At 43.4% G+C, this 15,983-nt stretch overlaps 1 protein-coding gene across 19 annotated transcripts in view; it reads right to left on the bottom strand.

The window, feature by feature from the left end:
* CEP112 (centrosomal protein 112) overlaps positions 1–15,983 on the bottom strand; it is a 481,908-nt gene that overhangs the window by 267,237 nt on the left and 198,688 nt on the right. For all 19 annotated transcript variants that reach the window (XR_015244252.1, XR_015244253.1, XM_086687813.1 and 16 more), the window contains one exon: positions 1,840–2,022. Coding sequence is in view for 17 of the 19 variants with exons in the window: in XM_086687813.1 (XP_086543939.1) it covers positions 1,840–2,022 (183 nt within the window). In the remaining 2 variants the exon portion in view is untranslated. The remainder of the gene's footprint in view (positions 1–1,839; positions 2,023–15,983) is intronic.

Genomic DNA, 15,983 nt, shown 5'->3' with positions numbered 1-15,983 from the left:
AACACAATCCTGTGCTACAGCATTTGAAGAGGTCATATGGTCCTCATACTGATTATTTCAATTAGCAGAAATTCAATTAAGAACCTTATTGTACTCTCCCTGTGGCTTAATTATACATAATAATTCTAAAATTTCCCTTTTGTTATTGGGTGAACCGCACCCTATATATGGCAGATACGACATATGTAATATCACAAAGATTTCCTCTAAATTTGGCCTCCACTACTGTCGGCTTTCCACAACAGCACCAAAACAGTGGGAGTTATATAAATTAAGGTATTATTGTATCACGGACTCAATTCTACTATGCAAACAGACCCTACACAGACTCAGAACCCAAATACTTTATCATTGAAGGCAATGCTGAGGCTTAGCATCATCTCTGAAGGAGAATGTTAAGTTGGAAAATATTCTTAGTAAATTATATGGCTAACAATCGGAAGATCAGCTTATATTTTATAAAGGCTCTGATGAGGTTGGTGGCAAAAACATAACCCACATTGACTTAGCAGGAACCACCTGACTCTTCGGGTACCATGGCTACTACAATGACTACCTTTTTAGTTAGCAAATCCCCCATAAAACAAATTGAAAATAGTTTTCCTATAAGCGTATATTAGTGACAAAAAAAATCTGTGCTGAGTATACTTTTGGGCCCCAGTCATTCTCTGAAGGTAAAAGACAACTCAAGGTCAAATGAAAAATAACCAAGAACTCCTATTCTTTGCCTTACCGCCTCCCGCCCTCCACCCAAGAAATAAATATCTTACTTAATCAGCAGTTTTATAGTTGAGATGATTATAAAATTGTTTAAACACATGTCATAAAAAATAGAAGGCTTATTTCATTGTTTAAAAATTATATCATTTGGGGAGAAAGGATATTGAGGAAGAAGCTTGTATGTGATATGAATAATATGGTTAAGATTTCAATGGGAAAAGAGGTATTTATTAGACCTAGTAGATGATATGGTTTTATTAGAAAAGAAAATTATCTTTTTTTGTTATCAGTTGCTCTTTAATTTTTCTTTAATAAAATTTCACAGCAATCTCAGGAGGATACACGAAAGGCCTTTGATTATATATACCCCAAAGAACGTATTGTACCACAAAGATGCCCACACCCAATAAGATTTTTTTTTCATCTGAAATTTATAAAGATAATTTTCCATGCTGACAGTGCACATTTCATCCATAAGTTTGAAGAGTCAAATGCTACCACAGCTGGGGGTTATTCTGCCAAATGGTTTCCAACAGGGACTACAGAGGTGGAGGCTGGGGGGCATGTGCATGTCGGAAAAAGCGACAGACCTGATGGGAAATAGCCCTTCTCTGGAGTCATTTTTACCAATTGCCATCTGAGTGATCTAATCAAATATAGAGTCTAATGAAAAAAAAAAAAAAAAAAAAAAAAGCAACACCAGGAAGGAAAAGCAAATATTAAAACAGCTGCTTGATTACCTACAGAGATTAAAACAAAAAGCAAGGAGTAAGGCTGATATATTTCATAGGGATTTGCAGAGGCTGAGGGGAGGGGTAAGGGGCAGATACCTTAAAAAAAATCCATCATGAAAGGAACTGAGACAAGATTATAAAAAAGGGGCCAAGTTATAGCGCGCCATGGGATTTTTAATCTGGCTACCTGTGGTTTCTGTAGTTAAAGCCTTATTCATCCTCAAAACGGGGGGAGGGGGGGAGAAGAAAACAAAAAAATCACATTTATATGTCAGTTTTGCAAATGATCAAACAGCGTGCACCAACAAGAATAATAAGAAAACACTAAACGCTGATGACTTTTTAAAAATAGATAGCCGTTTTATCAAATATTATTGATAATTACCTGTGAATCTCGTTTCTTGAACTCTTGAATTTGATTTTCGTGCTCCATATTGGCAGCGCGAAGCTGTTTTTCCAGGTTTTCAATTTCCCGTTCATGGTCTCGGACTAGGCTATCCTTCTCTGCGTTATGCTGCTGTAATAGGTGCGTCTTCTCCTGTTCATGCTCCAGCTTCAGCTCTACTATCTGATTGGACAATGAGGAGGACAGTTCATCAACAGAACATCCTTGTCGTCATGACAACTCATGGACAGCTTAATTTTTCTCTAATTTGTCCAAGTTGAAAATTTTATTTTTGCGTCATTATTACCTCACCCTTGAAATACTCTCGTCTGGGGGGGAGGGGGTGATTTTATCCAAACCTCCTAATATTCAAGCCAGTTGGGCATATTCAGGAAATCGTTCTGCAATCTGTTGACATAAATGCCTGAACATTGAAAAAAATTATGTCGAATGCTACGTATTTCCTACCCAAGAATTCGGGTATTACTGATCAGCAATGGTTATAAATGGTTAACAGTCAGTACGCATTGCTGTTTGCTTAAATATATACACGTAAAAAGCAGCAATTAAATCGGTCAGTTTTCTTTATGATTTTCAAAGAAAAGATCGAAGCCAAATACGCATCTGGATTATTGTATATACAGTTGTCTTTTTAAAAAAATAAAATGATAAATTTCAAAGCTCTATTATCTCGTTGTCAGCTACGGTATACCAACATAAACAGATGTTATGTGTTCCAGAAGGGCACCTGCTGTGCTGCAGGCTTGCGCCATGATTTCATAAAGAGCATTCTATTCTCAGGATCCTTTCCCAGTCCACTCCACACTGGAGACTGTGACCTTGGCCAGTCTTAGCCTCTCCCTGCTAGACTGAATGGCAGCCCGAGACCAAGGGCCTGGTTGCCGCAGCTTTGATACTAATCCTCCCAGACTGTGCACAATGGCACCCTACCTGGCCTGCAAACTATAGCCAGCCAGGCTGTCTTTGAAGCAGGTGATGAATAGGGGACTGCAGGAAGCCAGCTTCCCCAGTGAACTCCAGGCCACACAGCTGCTAAGAACAGTCACTTGGATTTTTCTTCAGTTTTGGTGGATTTCAGGGGAAAAAACTGCTGTTATCTAGAATATGTTGTGTTATTTGCGGCGTGAGAATCCATCTTCAAAAAAGCTAACAGTAGGAGCCTGCTCCAAATCGATCTTGTTTCTTGTGTCGTGCAATGAATCACCAGCCTACCTTATCTTAAAGCGATAGCATTCATTTCTCCAGGCGTACATGCTACGCTAAATTTCAGAACTTCTTTTCTTTTGAGATTTGAAACTCTCATCCTCTAATTGCAAATTAAGAATCAAAACACGAACTGGATGTGCTTACACACAGGTTTCAACATGTTTCCTTACTGTGATTTTTCTTGGAGTTGGAAAAGGAGCACGAAATTTCTGGCCACTCATAAATGTACTATACTATTTAGAAGAAAGAAAAGGATACTCGCTCTTCATATCCACTTATCAGAACAAAATAATGTATAAAATAATATAGAAATATTTATTTTGCATCTGAGAACAAAGACGCATTCTAGTGAATTTGTGCCTACTTAAAATGTAGGGATCTTTCTTCCATATTATTCTACTGTTGGCAACATATAGAAAAAATAACATAAACAGCGTCTGCTTATCTACCAAGTAGTAAAGCTTTCTTATTTAAAATTAATGTGCATGCTTTACTCTGTGATTCACCCAACTATAATGTTAATCGCAAAAAAAGAATTCAACGTTTTATTGATATTACTGCATTATTTCAGGCATCTGAGTTTATGAATTATTGAGTTAGAATATTTTTCGTTCTTGGACACATTATTATTTCTACTCAGTGTTACACTAGCAAGCATTATTATAATAAATTTATAAGTTTTAATTAAAATCATTTAAGTATATAACACACTGAAAGAAGTGGATGGAGGTAGAAAGTTCTAGTGAGATCTGATTCTCAAAAGTCTCAGGAACATTGAGAGAATGGATAGGATTTAAAATTGATGGAAAACCAATTATTTTATACACTCAAGGAAAAAGCAACCAGTTGACCTGTAATTAGGGCAGAAGAAGTACAGAAGAACTTCTTTCCCCCAAGAAAAAACACACCACACGATCAGGCGTCACTATCAGATTGTGAGTAATGGCGCTGCCTCATTCTAGGCTCTAAGTAAGGTACTTTCATAGTAACTTTCTCCGAGTTATTTGAAGAGCTCTTGTAGACTGATCAATGGCCTGCCCATGTTCAGATTTCAGTTTATTCATTTTGAAAAATCAGGAACAAACGAAATAGAGATAGTAGAATTTCGAGCCTAAAGTCAGATGTTCATAAATTAGCAGTACTTTGTTATTTTGTCAGGACCCATTGCTCAGTGACGCTAGTGAACGAATGAATAAATCTCAGGTTGCGAGAGCCTTTTAAAGTGAAATAGCAGAGGCCTGTCTGCTCACACCAACACTACCTGGCCAACCTCTAGGTGTTATGAACCCTTTCTGGTCTTTGCCCAGGATTCCTCACTGTTAGTACCTTCTGGCAGATGTCTTCTCCTCATAAATAGCAGAGTCCAGAAGAAAACCCTAATGCTCTGGAAACAACTGAACGATGATATTCATAACCACAAAGGCCATCATCAAAGTGGATCTGTGTTTAAATTGAAGATTTCACTGGTCCTAGCCCCTTCCATGTAAGTAAATGTTAACAGAGTTTTTTGCCTTTTCCAGTTCCGTCTTTTACTTGTGGGCATATCTCAAAAGCAAACATGAAGTACAGTACTTTATCTTGGACTAATAGATACTTCTGGTTGACCAACAATAATGTCTAACGGAGTTAACGGTGACCAGGAGGTTGTAAATCGCAGAAAATGTGGAGGATGTAAAAGTACACAGCATCCACAAAGACGAATGTTCAGTGACAACGAGGTCTCTGTGTCGAAGTGGTCCAGAACCCATAATCTATCCTACAGGGGCAAATAGGATGCACCATCACCCAGGAACGTGCTTCAATAAGGCCAGCTACAGAGCTTCCTGTAATAAAGGAAGGAAAGCTTTAAGTTCCCTAATCCGAAAGCACGGGGCTATGGGCCAGGTATCTACACTGGATAGATATACCCGCTCTACATGTACAAAAGCAGATGGCGGGGAGCCTGGGTGACACTGTCGGATAAGTGTCTGACTCTTGATTTTGGCTCAGGTCATGAGCTCATGGTTCGTGGGATCAAGCCCCTCATCAGGCTCCATACTGACAGCACAGGGCCTGCTTGGGATTCTCTCTCTCCCTCTCTTTCTGTCCCTCCCCGGCTCACGTGCACATGCTCGCTTGCTCGTTCTCTCTCTCTTTCAAAACAAATAAAGTTAAGAAAAAAGGCAGCTTGACATGTCTTCCGGGGGAGTAAAGTGACTAGCCCTCAAGTGCAAGCGTCTGGTAGCATCTGGTAGTGACCTTAGGTGCTGGGCTTGATGCCTTGGTGGTTGGGGTTCAAGTGAGAAAATGGCTTTATAGCCTAGACACTATTAGGTTGACAACAACTATCATTTTTGTAGGTCAAAATAGGAGATGATGCTCCATCCACTATGCTACCCCCCAACACAGACTACACATGAAGTTCAAGAGTGAAGTTTTAAAGTTCTGCAGTCCCTGAAAGCACAGCCATCCATCACAGACTAAATCATTATGCAGTCTGGTGCTGGCGTCCCCCTTCTAAGTGAGGCTTCACGTACGTGTCCGAGAGCAGAAGTACATTCCAGGCTCTGAGAAAGACCAAGATGGAACCACCACATACGCAAGACTCTGGGGGCCCCGGAATGTATATTTGAAGTCCTGGTAACTGCTTTCCAGTGAAATCAGTGCTGGCAAATGTGGCCTGAACATATTTTAAAAATCTTATAAAGAAAACGACAATGGGGACAGAAGAAGCCATTACTTCTCAGTACACAACCCACAGAAGACCAACACATCCCAGTAACACACCTCAACGTCAGAAATTGCAAAACCAGAAGCATAATGATAGAAGTGATAGAATACATCCGACATATTTTTTAAAGGCGCTGGTGGTGCAGAATACGAACTGAAATACCTTAAACATAACCAAATTACAAAATCTATATTCCGAAGCCTCGGTATAAGAATGGCTTAAAGCTACAGGAAGTAGAAAAAAGAGGTCCTCCGCATGCTCTGGCTGGGAAAGGAGGAAGGGGAGGAGTCTCCAGTCGGGAGCCCTCGCGATAGACGTGTCTTACAACTCAGTGGTGACTGCTCTCACTTCAAGTGAACAGAAGTATGAAAGTTGAAGTTTGGACACGTGTGAAGGCTACCAAGGTAATACAACGTCCATCTTAATCCACAAGACTTCATCCACAACACCCTGACAGTCAGTCACTCAGCTGCTGACGGGATGCTTTTGGCAAGAAGGGAACAAGTGGCTTCCAAGGCGACCAGTGCCTCATGGTGAACACACCTGGCATCACAACTTCCGGGGAAAGACTGCTGAAAAATTGTGAAAGGAACGAAACAAATGTAAAACACAACAGGACATTCACTGGCAACAACCAAACAAGGAAAGAAGGTTATCACCTTGACCATCCATGGCAAAGGGTGGTAGTCAAGGAAAGAAAGAGAGGCTCTACTATTCTGTTCCTTCCCCAGAGGCAGAAATGCTGAGCAAAGTACTGCTGAGGGACATCTTCTAAGGCAAGGGTAAGGGCGTAACTGCATCAGTGGAAATGGCTGCTGGAAAGAGACGGATGAGAAAGTGAAAAATTGTGGCTGATTCTGATCGAAGCACAGGCTTCAGAGTTCCCATTAAAAAAGAAAAGAAAAGAAAAGAAAAGAAAAGAAAAGAAAAGAAAAGAAAAGAAAAGAAAAGAAAAGAAAAGAAAAGAAAAGAAAAGAAAAGAAAAACCGGTCCAATACAGAAAGCAAATCTTGGGGGAAGTCATTAGCAAAATGTTAAAAGACACAGCAGGTATCAGTTTCTCTAACAAAGTGTGTCACTGCCCTCACCTAAGTTCCCCTCCTCGACCTTATCCTAATCTCAAGCTGTAGAAAGTAAATACAACAGAATACCTTTGCCCTCAAACTGAAACCTAGAGGAAGACAGACAGGCTGAAAAAAAAAAGGCAGAAATGGAGTCAGAGAGAATTCACGTGTATAAACCAAAATGAATAGATTCGGAGAGTGCTGCCCACTTAAAGCCCAAGTGAGGTGAAAGGGAAAAGTGTCTAGACAGCTATAAAAATATTACACCAACTAAAAAACAAACTAAAAGTTGGGGGAGGGGCACCTGGGTGGCTCAGTCGGTTAAGCATCTGACTTCAGCTCAGATCATGATCTCCCAGTTTGTGGATGCAAGCCCCACATCGGGCTCTGTGCTGACAGTTCAGAGCCTGGAGCCTGCTTCGGATTCTCTCTCTCCCTCTCTCTCTGCCCTTCCTGTGCTTGTGCTCTGTCTCTCTCTCTCTCTCTCTCAAAAATAAATATTAAAAAATAATAATAAATAAAAACGTTTTTTAAAAGAGGTGGGGAAGGAGAAGGAAGAAAGGAAGGCAGGCCCATCATTCTCGAGGGAAGGAAACACACCCTCAAAATCAGGAGCAAGTGGAATGACAGGGGACCTAGTAGGAGCACAACAGCGACAGAAGAAGAACCCATAGACAAGAAGATAAAACAACAGAATTAACCAAGGACCAAAATAACCCAATCACAAAGTTAATTGTAAATTCTCCATTAGAAACAACAATCAACTGAATAAACGTGGCTGAAAATCGAATCACTGACATTGACAAAAGACTTGAGAGAATGAAGGAGAGAAGAGAATGTGGAGAGCAAATAGCAAGAAAACCCATGTACACACAGATATATCAGAAAATTTCCCCGTGGGGCACCTGGGTGGCTCAGTCGGTTGAGCGGCCGACTTCAGCTCAGGTCATGATCTCGTGGTCTGTGAGTTCGAGCCCCGCATCGGGCTCTGTGCTGACAGCTCAGAGCCTGGAGCCTGCTTCGGATTCGGTGTCTCCCTCTCTCTCTGCCCCTCCCCTGCTCATGCTCTGTCTCTCTCTCTCTCTGTCAAAAATAAATAAACATTATGGGGCGCCTGGGTGGCGCAGTCGGTTGAGCGTCCGACTTCAGCCAGGTCACGATCTCGCGGTCCGTGAGTTCGAGCCCCGCGTCAGGCTCTGGGCTGATGGCTCAGAGCCTGGAGCCTGTTTCCGATTCTGTGTCTCCCTCTCTCTCTGCTCCTCCCCCGTTCATGCTCTGTCTCTCTCTGTCCCAAAAATAAATAAACGTTGAAAAAAAAAATTAAAAAAAAAAAAATAATAAATAAATAAATAAATAAACATTAAAAAAAAATTAAAAAAAAAAAAAAGAAAGAAAATTTCCCTGTAATGAATGAAGGAAGAAGAGTTGAGTGTGTGTAACAAAGAAACACACTGTATGCCACAAAAAGCCTTTTTTTTTTTTTTCCAATTGAGGAAAATAACAGCTCAAGAATAGTACAACTAAACTTGAAACTATGGAACCCAAACCACTCTAGGAAAAAAAAAAAAAACAAAACGTGAGGATGAAATCCAGGCAACCAAGAGACGACCAGGGCAGCTCAGGGCCAAAATATAGTGGAACCATATGTACAAAGCTTCAGGGAAAAAAGGTCCAGCAGAGCATGTAATGCCCAGCCCAAACTAAGGGAACATAGAGTGATTTTCAAGCATGCAAAAATGCAGCGAATACAACAATTATATGCCCTTCTTGGAAAAAACAACTCCGTGATGAAATCTCAGCGCTCAACAGATGAATCACAGTGAAGGAAACTGCTATGGAGGGGGGGTGCTGGATGTCCCCGTGGTGAGCACAAAAATGGTTTCAATAAAAACCGAAACTCCATGTAATGATGTTATGATCCTTGTGCTTATAGAACAGAATACAAATGCTATAACCCTCCACGATGTGTAAATGACATGATAATTTGACGAAATAGAGTGGGAGGGGACTGGGTGGAAGGAGGGTTGAGCATGTCAATTTTTTTTTTTTATTGTAGTGAGGAAACTAATGCTCTCAAAATCGAACCATAAAATTCAAAATGACTCTAACCTCCATGTATTTTTTTTATTTTTATTTCTTAATGTTCTAAGAAATCACCTGTTGTCATATGGTAAAGAAACATTTTTCTACACTTCAGAAATTCCTTAAGTTTTCCTTGTTTCCTTACTTCAACTGATCTCATATGAGATTATTCTAATATAAGTAGAATATACCGTATAGTCTCATTTCTTTTTTTTAATTTTTATTTATTTACTTACTTATTTCTTATTTTTTTTAACATTTACTTATTTTTGAGCGACAGAAAGAGGCAGAGCATGAGCAGGGGAGGGGGAGAGAGAGAGAGAGAGATACAGAATCCGAAGCAGGCTCCAGGCTCTGAACTGTCAGCCACAGAGCCCGACGCAGGGCTCGAACTCACGGACCGTGAGACCATGACCTGAGCTGAAGTCGGACGCTCAACAGACTGAGCCACCCAGGCGCCCCAGCATAGTCTCATTTCTTAAAAAATGTTTTTGTCTTTATATCTACAAAGCCTTCTATTCATCCATCTCTCAGAAATTTCTGGAATTATACTCATACCACATTAACAGGAGTCACTCCAGAATAAGACTCCAGGGGAATTTCTGCTTCCTCCACTGTGTGCTGTATGTACCATGTCAGCTGGCAACAGCTCCCCTTGGGGAGATATTTACTTGGCATTGTAAGAACCCTTATCAAGGGTCCGTGAACTATGAACTTAGATCTGGAAACTGGATGAAGGACCATGATTTTCCACTCAAGTGGAGAATTGTCTAAAGTTCACTCATCAGCTCTTGACTTTTTCTTGATGTTGTGCAAGTAGTACTCTCGTTGGTCTCTGTCTCTCTTACCCCCCGGGACAACTGCTGTAGGCACCATCTCTGTTTACATATCCCTGCCCGACTAGACACCTTGATTGCCTCCCTAGCCTTGGGGCCCATTAGAGGAATCACTTCTTTTTTTTTTCAACGTTTATTTATTTTTGGGACAGAGAGAGACAGAGCATGAACGGGGGAGGGGCAGAGAGAGAGGGAGACACAGAATCGGAAACAGGCTCCAGGCTCTGAGCCATCAGCCCAGAGCCTGACGCGGGGCTCGAACTCCCGGACCGCGAGATCGTGACCTGGCTGAAGTCGGACGTCTAACCGACTGCGCCACCCAGGCGCCCCTAGAGGAATCACTTCTACCTTCCGTCTGACGTTCAAGTGCCCCACCTCCAGCTGGCGTCTGCCATTTTGGAACCTTACCATCCTCTTGGAAGCAGGCAGCCCAGTTCCATGGCAGCATCTCCCGCGACAGGTGCCAGCACGTGGAGGAAGCCACCGCGTAGCTGCTCAACAGTATCAGTGCCCCCACCGTCAGTGCATTCCTCAACACCTTAGTGAAGGCAGTATCTTCTAGGCCCTCCCGCGCAGTAGGTTATCTGGTCTAAAGTAGCAGTATCATTCGAGTATTCTCATTTTCCTGAGACTTTCTGAACTCTTCCTCAGTACTACGCTATGGCAGTTCTGGATCCCCCCAGCCTGGTTCAGCTTGGGTAAAGTCGTAGGGAAGACCAATGCCTCGTAAAACCAACTACTGAAATGTGCTACCTTTTTAAAAAGAGAGACGGGGGCGCCTGGGTGGCGCAGTCGGTTAAGCGACCGACTTCAGCCAGGTCACCATCTCGCGGTCCGTGAGTTCGAGCCCCGCGTCAGGCTCTGGGCTGATGGCTCAGAGCCTGGAGCCTGTTTCAGATTCTGTGTCTTCCTCTCTCTCTGCCCCTCCCCCGTTCATGCTCTGTCTCTCTCTGTCCCAAAAATAGATAAACGTTGAAAAAAAAATTAAAAAAAAAAAAAACAAAAAAATAAAAATAAAAAGAGAGACGAAGGTCAGTTCAACTACTGTGAGTAATTACATACACATAGGGTTAATAGTTCAAGGGGTACTTTGAAGAGGTGGCCATTTAAAGAAAAAAACAAGGATTTTCCAGGGATTAAGAATACACTTATCATGATGAGCCCCGAGCAATGGGCAGAATGGTTGAATCACTATATTGTACACCTGAAACTAATAATACACTGTATGCTAACTAACTGGAATTCAAATAAGAACTTTAAAAAAGAAAAGATAAGCCTAAGGACATATACAATCTGCTCTGAGCCTTTGGAGTCAGAGTGAAAATTCAGCACAAGTTGGCACAGAAAATGCCACAGCACAGTCTGACCTCACGAACAACGTCTTCGCAGAAACAGGCACCAAAAAAAAAAAAAAGCACAAAGTCATCCGTGTGTCAAGTGCAGAAGTAGAACCTGTCACCTGCGGGTGGCCGTGGGGCTCCAGGACTAGATGTCCACTACAACCAAAGAAGCCATCAACGGAATCTGTCAACGGTTCCGTGTAGTTATGCAAGTTCTCTTCTCTTTAAAGGTTAGTGTTGCTGTGCTAACTGCTTTTCGGGATGGAACGAGGGTCCGCCAGCACGTGCAGCTGCTTCCCCTCTTGCTCTCTACTGAGGCATCAGTCGCAGGGACAAGAGCGAGCGGACATTCCTAAAGCTCAGGATACCTAAGGGCTGAAGGCCGCAAGCGCACCAGCAGCCACGGAGGAAAGGTGGGAAAATGCTGCAAGTATCGGAAGCCAGCACTCTTCTCTGCAGCCTTCTTTCCCACTGAACACTGCAAAATACCTGCCCGGCGCCCGCGGGTCACGGGTGACAACAATGACCTTGAGCTTTCACAGCTTTTTGGAAAACTGGCTACTATTTTCTGGGTCCTTATCTGCCAGGTCTCGGTTAAAACCCAGGAAGGATTCATTCAGATAGTCCAATATTTCAAGATTCTTCTTCACGGTTTAATGATGGTCAATTTAAGCCACTCGAAATTGAGAAAATTCATTAACTGAGAATTCACTCCCTTAGACAGAGTTCAGCATTTGGGGGGAAAACACGCCTTCACTGCACATTTTAGTTTCAATTTCTTTTGCCTGATGTCTGTTCCTCTAAAATGCATTCAGTTTGTCTTAATCTGGCACATCACTGCTGCAGAATGAATATGAAATACAAAAATCATCAGAGTTTCTGGCTAGCATGGGATTTACGGCTAGTATGGGCTTCAGAAGGACAAAGAGATCAACCAGGTTATAAATTCCTCCAAAACATGGACTGTGCCTTTACTTTCTTTTTACTTTCCACACACCACCTACTATAATGCTTCACAATCATTCATCATCTTGAATGGAGCAGGTGGCATTCAGGCACAAACAACAGAAAGAGTTTGAAGGGAATGGCTTCCTCTCATCATCACGTTGACATGTCTACCTGCCTAGGTAGCCTCTGCCTTTCCTGTGACTCAAATGGGTGGCCATCCTTGCGGCCACCTCAGGAGAGCCCCGCCTTCCGGTGCCATCCCCCCTTGCCAAATCAAGCACTTGCTCTCACAATGATCCCACCAGGGTCTGAATCACCGACATCGTCTTCCCCAACGGACCATGGTCATCAGCAAACGGACCTTCGTACCTATCTCATTTTCTAAAACCTTCTCGTTGACCCTGCATGCCCCTCAGGCTACCACCTAATTTCTCAGCTCCCTTCCTTCGAAATCTCCCAAAAGGCGTGCTCACGTCCCATTCTCTCTCCAGCCCCATCACTCAGGCTTCTGTTCCCGCCTTCCACTGAAACTGGCCTTGAATGAGGTGGCGAAAGACCTTCTCACTGAGTCCGTCGGCCAGCTCTCCGTCTCCATCTGATTTCCCTTCTTGGCAACACCTGAAACAAGAGGTCACTCACTTCTTCCTTCCTGAAACGCTCACTGCACATGGTTTATGGGAAAACAGACCTTCCGAGTCTCCCTGCTGCCTCATTGGCTGTTCTTTCCGGTCTCTGTATTTCCTCCACCTCCTCCGCATCTCCAGGTGTTGTAGTAGCCCTGGGCTCAGGCCTGGGACCTCCTTTCTCTTCTCTCTCTACTCACAGGTCTGTGTCTGTCACCACCATTCACCTGGTTGTTGGGCTGGGAAACTCAGGAGTCGTGTTTGAGTTCCCTCTTCCCCTCACACTCTATTTCGCATCCATTAACAAGTCCTTCCTACAAAATACGGCCCAATCTGGGGCGCCTGGGTGGCGCAGTCGGTTAAGCGTCCGACTTCAGCCAGGTCACGATCTCGCGGTCCGTGAGTTCGAGCCCCGCGTCAGGCTCTGGGCTGATGGCTCAGAGCCTGGAGCCTGTTTCCGATTCTGTGTCTCCCTCTCTCTCTGCCCCTCCCCCGTTCATGCTCTGTCTCTCTCTGTCCCAAAAATAAATAAACATTGAAAAAAAAAAAACAAAATACGGCCCAATGTGACCACTTGCTGTCACCCCCAGCGCACCCCCCGTGGGTCCAAAGCAGGGTCGTCTCTCACCAGACCACCACCTTCGTCTCCTGGCTGGCCTCCCTGCCTCCCCTACAATCAATGCTCTGCACAGCAGCTAGAGAAGGCGTTTTAAGCAGCAGGTCAGATCTTGCTCAAATGTTCCCACGGCTCTCCATCATCAGAATAAAACCGAAGCTTCCCACCACAGTGGGACATGAACATGGTGCAAGCTGTCCACAGCCTGACCTTGGCTCCTAACACTCTCTCCCTCACTCACTCCATGCCAGCCACATACAAGCCCATTCCTTCTATGCAAAATATTCTCCCCGTACCTCAAGTTTTGTATGGTCTCCTCCTTCCCTTCATGCAGGTTTTAATTTAATTCTTTAATTTAGAGAACATCACTTCTTTAGAGCCTTTCACTGACCTTATCGAAAATAACACCTTCTGTGAAACAACTCTATATAAGATAGCCCTTTCACTCCAACATCTGATCTTGCTTTATTTCATAGCAATTAGCATTACCTTACCTTACATTTTGAGAGAGAAAGAGAGAGAGAGAGAGGTATTGTTGTCTCCTCTATCATAATAATAGAGACTATTGTGTTCATTGCCATATGCTAAGCACCTGGAACAGTGTTTCGCACAAAGTAGTTGCTCAATAAACATACGTTAAATAATGAATGGTTGGAAAGTCACTGCTTCTCTTGTAGACTCCTAAGGGATCTAGGGAATGGGAATCCTCAATCAGCCATACCGCTATCTCGGAAACATTGTTCAAATGAAGTACCCCTGAAATGAAACATACATGCTTCACATTACAGTTACTCAAAACAGATGTGTTCACCATCACGCTCTTCATTCCCACTCCAGATAAAAGGGCCATTTGTCTTAACTGAGATGAGGAAAGTTCCAAACAAGCAAGCAAACAGAAAGGAAGAGGCCTGCTGTACGCACCTTTCACGAAGCATCAACGCCCATTCTGTGGACCCAGGCCACAGACACACAGGCCTGGACACACAGGCCCAGCCTCTGTGGCGCCACAGGCTCACGTCCAGGAATCTGGCACTTTGCCCGTGGCCTGTAGGACCAATGTGTGCCTTGCAGCAGTACTGGATCAAGAATGCCTCTTCCTCGACCACCGCGGAGAGAACAGGGTGGCTGATACGTAGCTTAGGCTCAAAAATTATTGGTTACAAACTGGAAAAGGAAAGTCGAGCCAAAAGACTTAAAAAGAGTAAGATAAGTGAGCAGGACGACGACAAAGAGAATGACAGAGCGGACCCGAGGTACGATGAATGCTCCTGCGTGTTCGGAAAGCGAGAAATCCCATGAAAATCCATTTTGAAGAGACCCCCAAATTCATGGTCATTAGCCTCATCGGGGACCTCAGTGCCAAAAAGAAGTTTCACCCAGGTTGTCCTAGTCAGATCAGTCATGCCATCTCCACAACAATATCACACGACCCCCACGTCTCTCAGCCCTGCCGCCCACATAACTCCTCCAGTCTCAGCAAAGCATCTCGCCTCCTCTCTCACAAAGGAAAACCTCTTAGGAACAAGAGTGTCCTCATTTCCTTGCTGCAGATATACAAACTTCTGTGCATCTGTCCTCCCTCCTCTTTTCACTAGTTACAGCAGAGGCCTACCCCTCCCCTCTGATGCTAACACCCTCTCCCTGGGCTGGGGTCCCGCCCGCACACCTCCGCCTTGTGGGGGCGGGGCCGGGGGGGGGTGGGAAGTGCACCCTGACTAGTCAGTGCCTTCACTCTCTTCCTCTACGTCTTGCTTTGTACTGTCTCCTTCTCCAATGAAGCTAAAAAAAAAAAAAAAAATCGAGATAACAAAAAACTAAAACATTTGCAGGGGAAAAACCTGGGAAGCACAGGCTAGCTGCAAACTGAGTATCTCAACTGATCTTAAAATTTCCCAACTACTTACTTACCTGGTATAATCTGTCTCATCTTTACACTCTCTTTGCTGCCAAGATATTTTTAAGTTTCAAATAATAGTGACGTGTAAGCGGCTGGCCCTTTGGTGTTTTTTAACAATCATTGACAATAACCATCTATTCTTTCCCAAGAATTCGACCACTTGTTTATCTGTTGAACTACATTTCCCTTTAAAGGCTTTGTAGTGAAAAGAGAAGATATAAAATATAAGACTAAAGAATGATCTGATGGGACTGCCAAAAAAATCTCCATAGTTCAGGAAATCCTAGCATGCCTGGTTTGCTGTTTGTTTCCAGCTTGAATGAGGGTTGTGCAGACAATTAGAATTGTCTTTTTGTTCCAATGGGTTATACAGGAAAGAAACAGGAAATCTTGATGAAAGCTTGGGCTTTACAGGATATTTGTGTGAGTGTTTAGCCCATGTGTTTGATGTTTTTCTCTCCACAGCTGCCCACTTTATGCCTGCACTCTGGCTGAAATATTTTAAAATACCACTTTGCTTTTTTCACTTCATTGCAGCTACTGGCATGATGTTTTCTATATGAGAGGGACTCAAAAATGAAAATCAAGTAAGGAAACTGAGGCCCCACAAGCACAAGTCATTCATTTCCTCTGGATGTCAATTCTCATGATAAAAAGTGAGGACCGGGGGCGCCTGGTGGCTCAGTTGGTTGAGCGTCCGACTTCGGCTCAGGTCACGATCTCATTGCTTGTGAGTTCGAGCCCCGCGTCGGGCTCTGTGCAGACAGCTCAGAGCCTGGAGCTGCTTCAGATTCTGTGTCT

This window comes from Puma concolor, chromosome E1 (assembly GCF_028749965.1).
Source record: "Puma concolor isolate L17-30 chromosome E1, mPumCon1.1.hap2, whole genome shotgun sequence".
Taxonomy (NCBI): Eukaryota; Metazoa; Chordata; class Mammalia; order Carnivora; family Felidae; genus Puma; species Puma concolor.
This window is presented reverse-complemented; position numbering and strand designations above follow the sequence as displayed.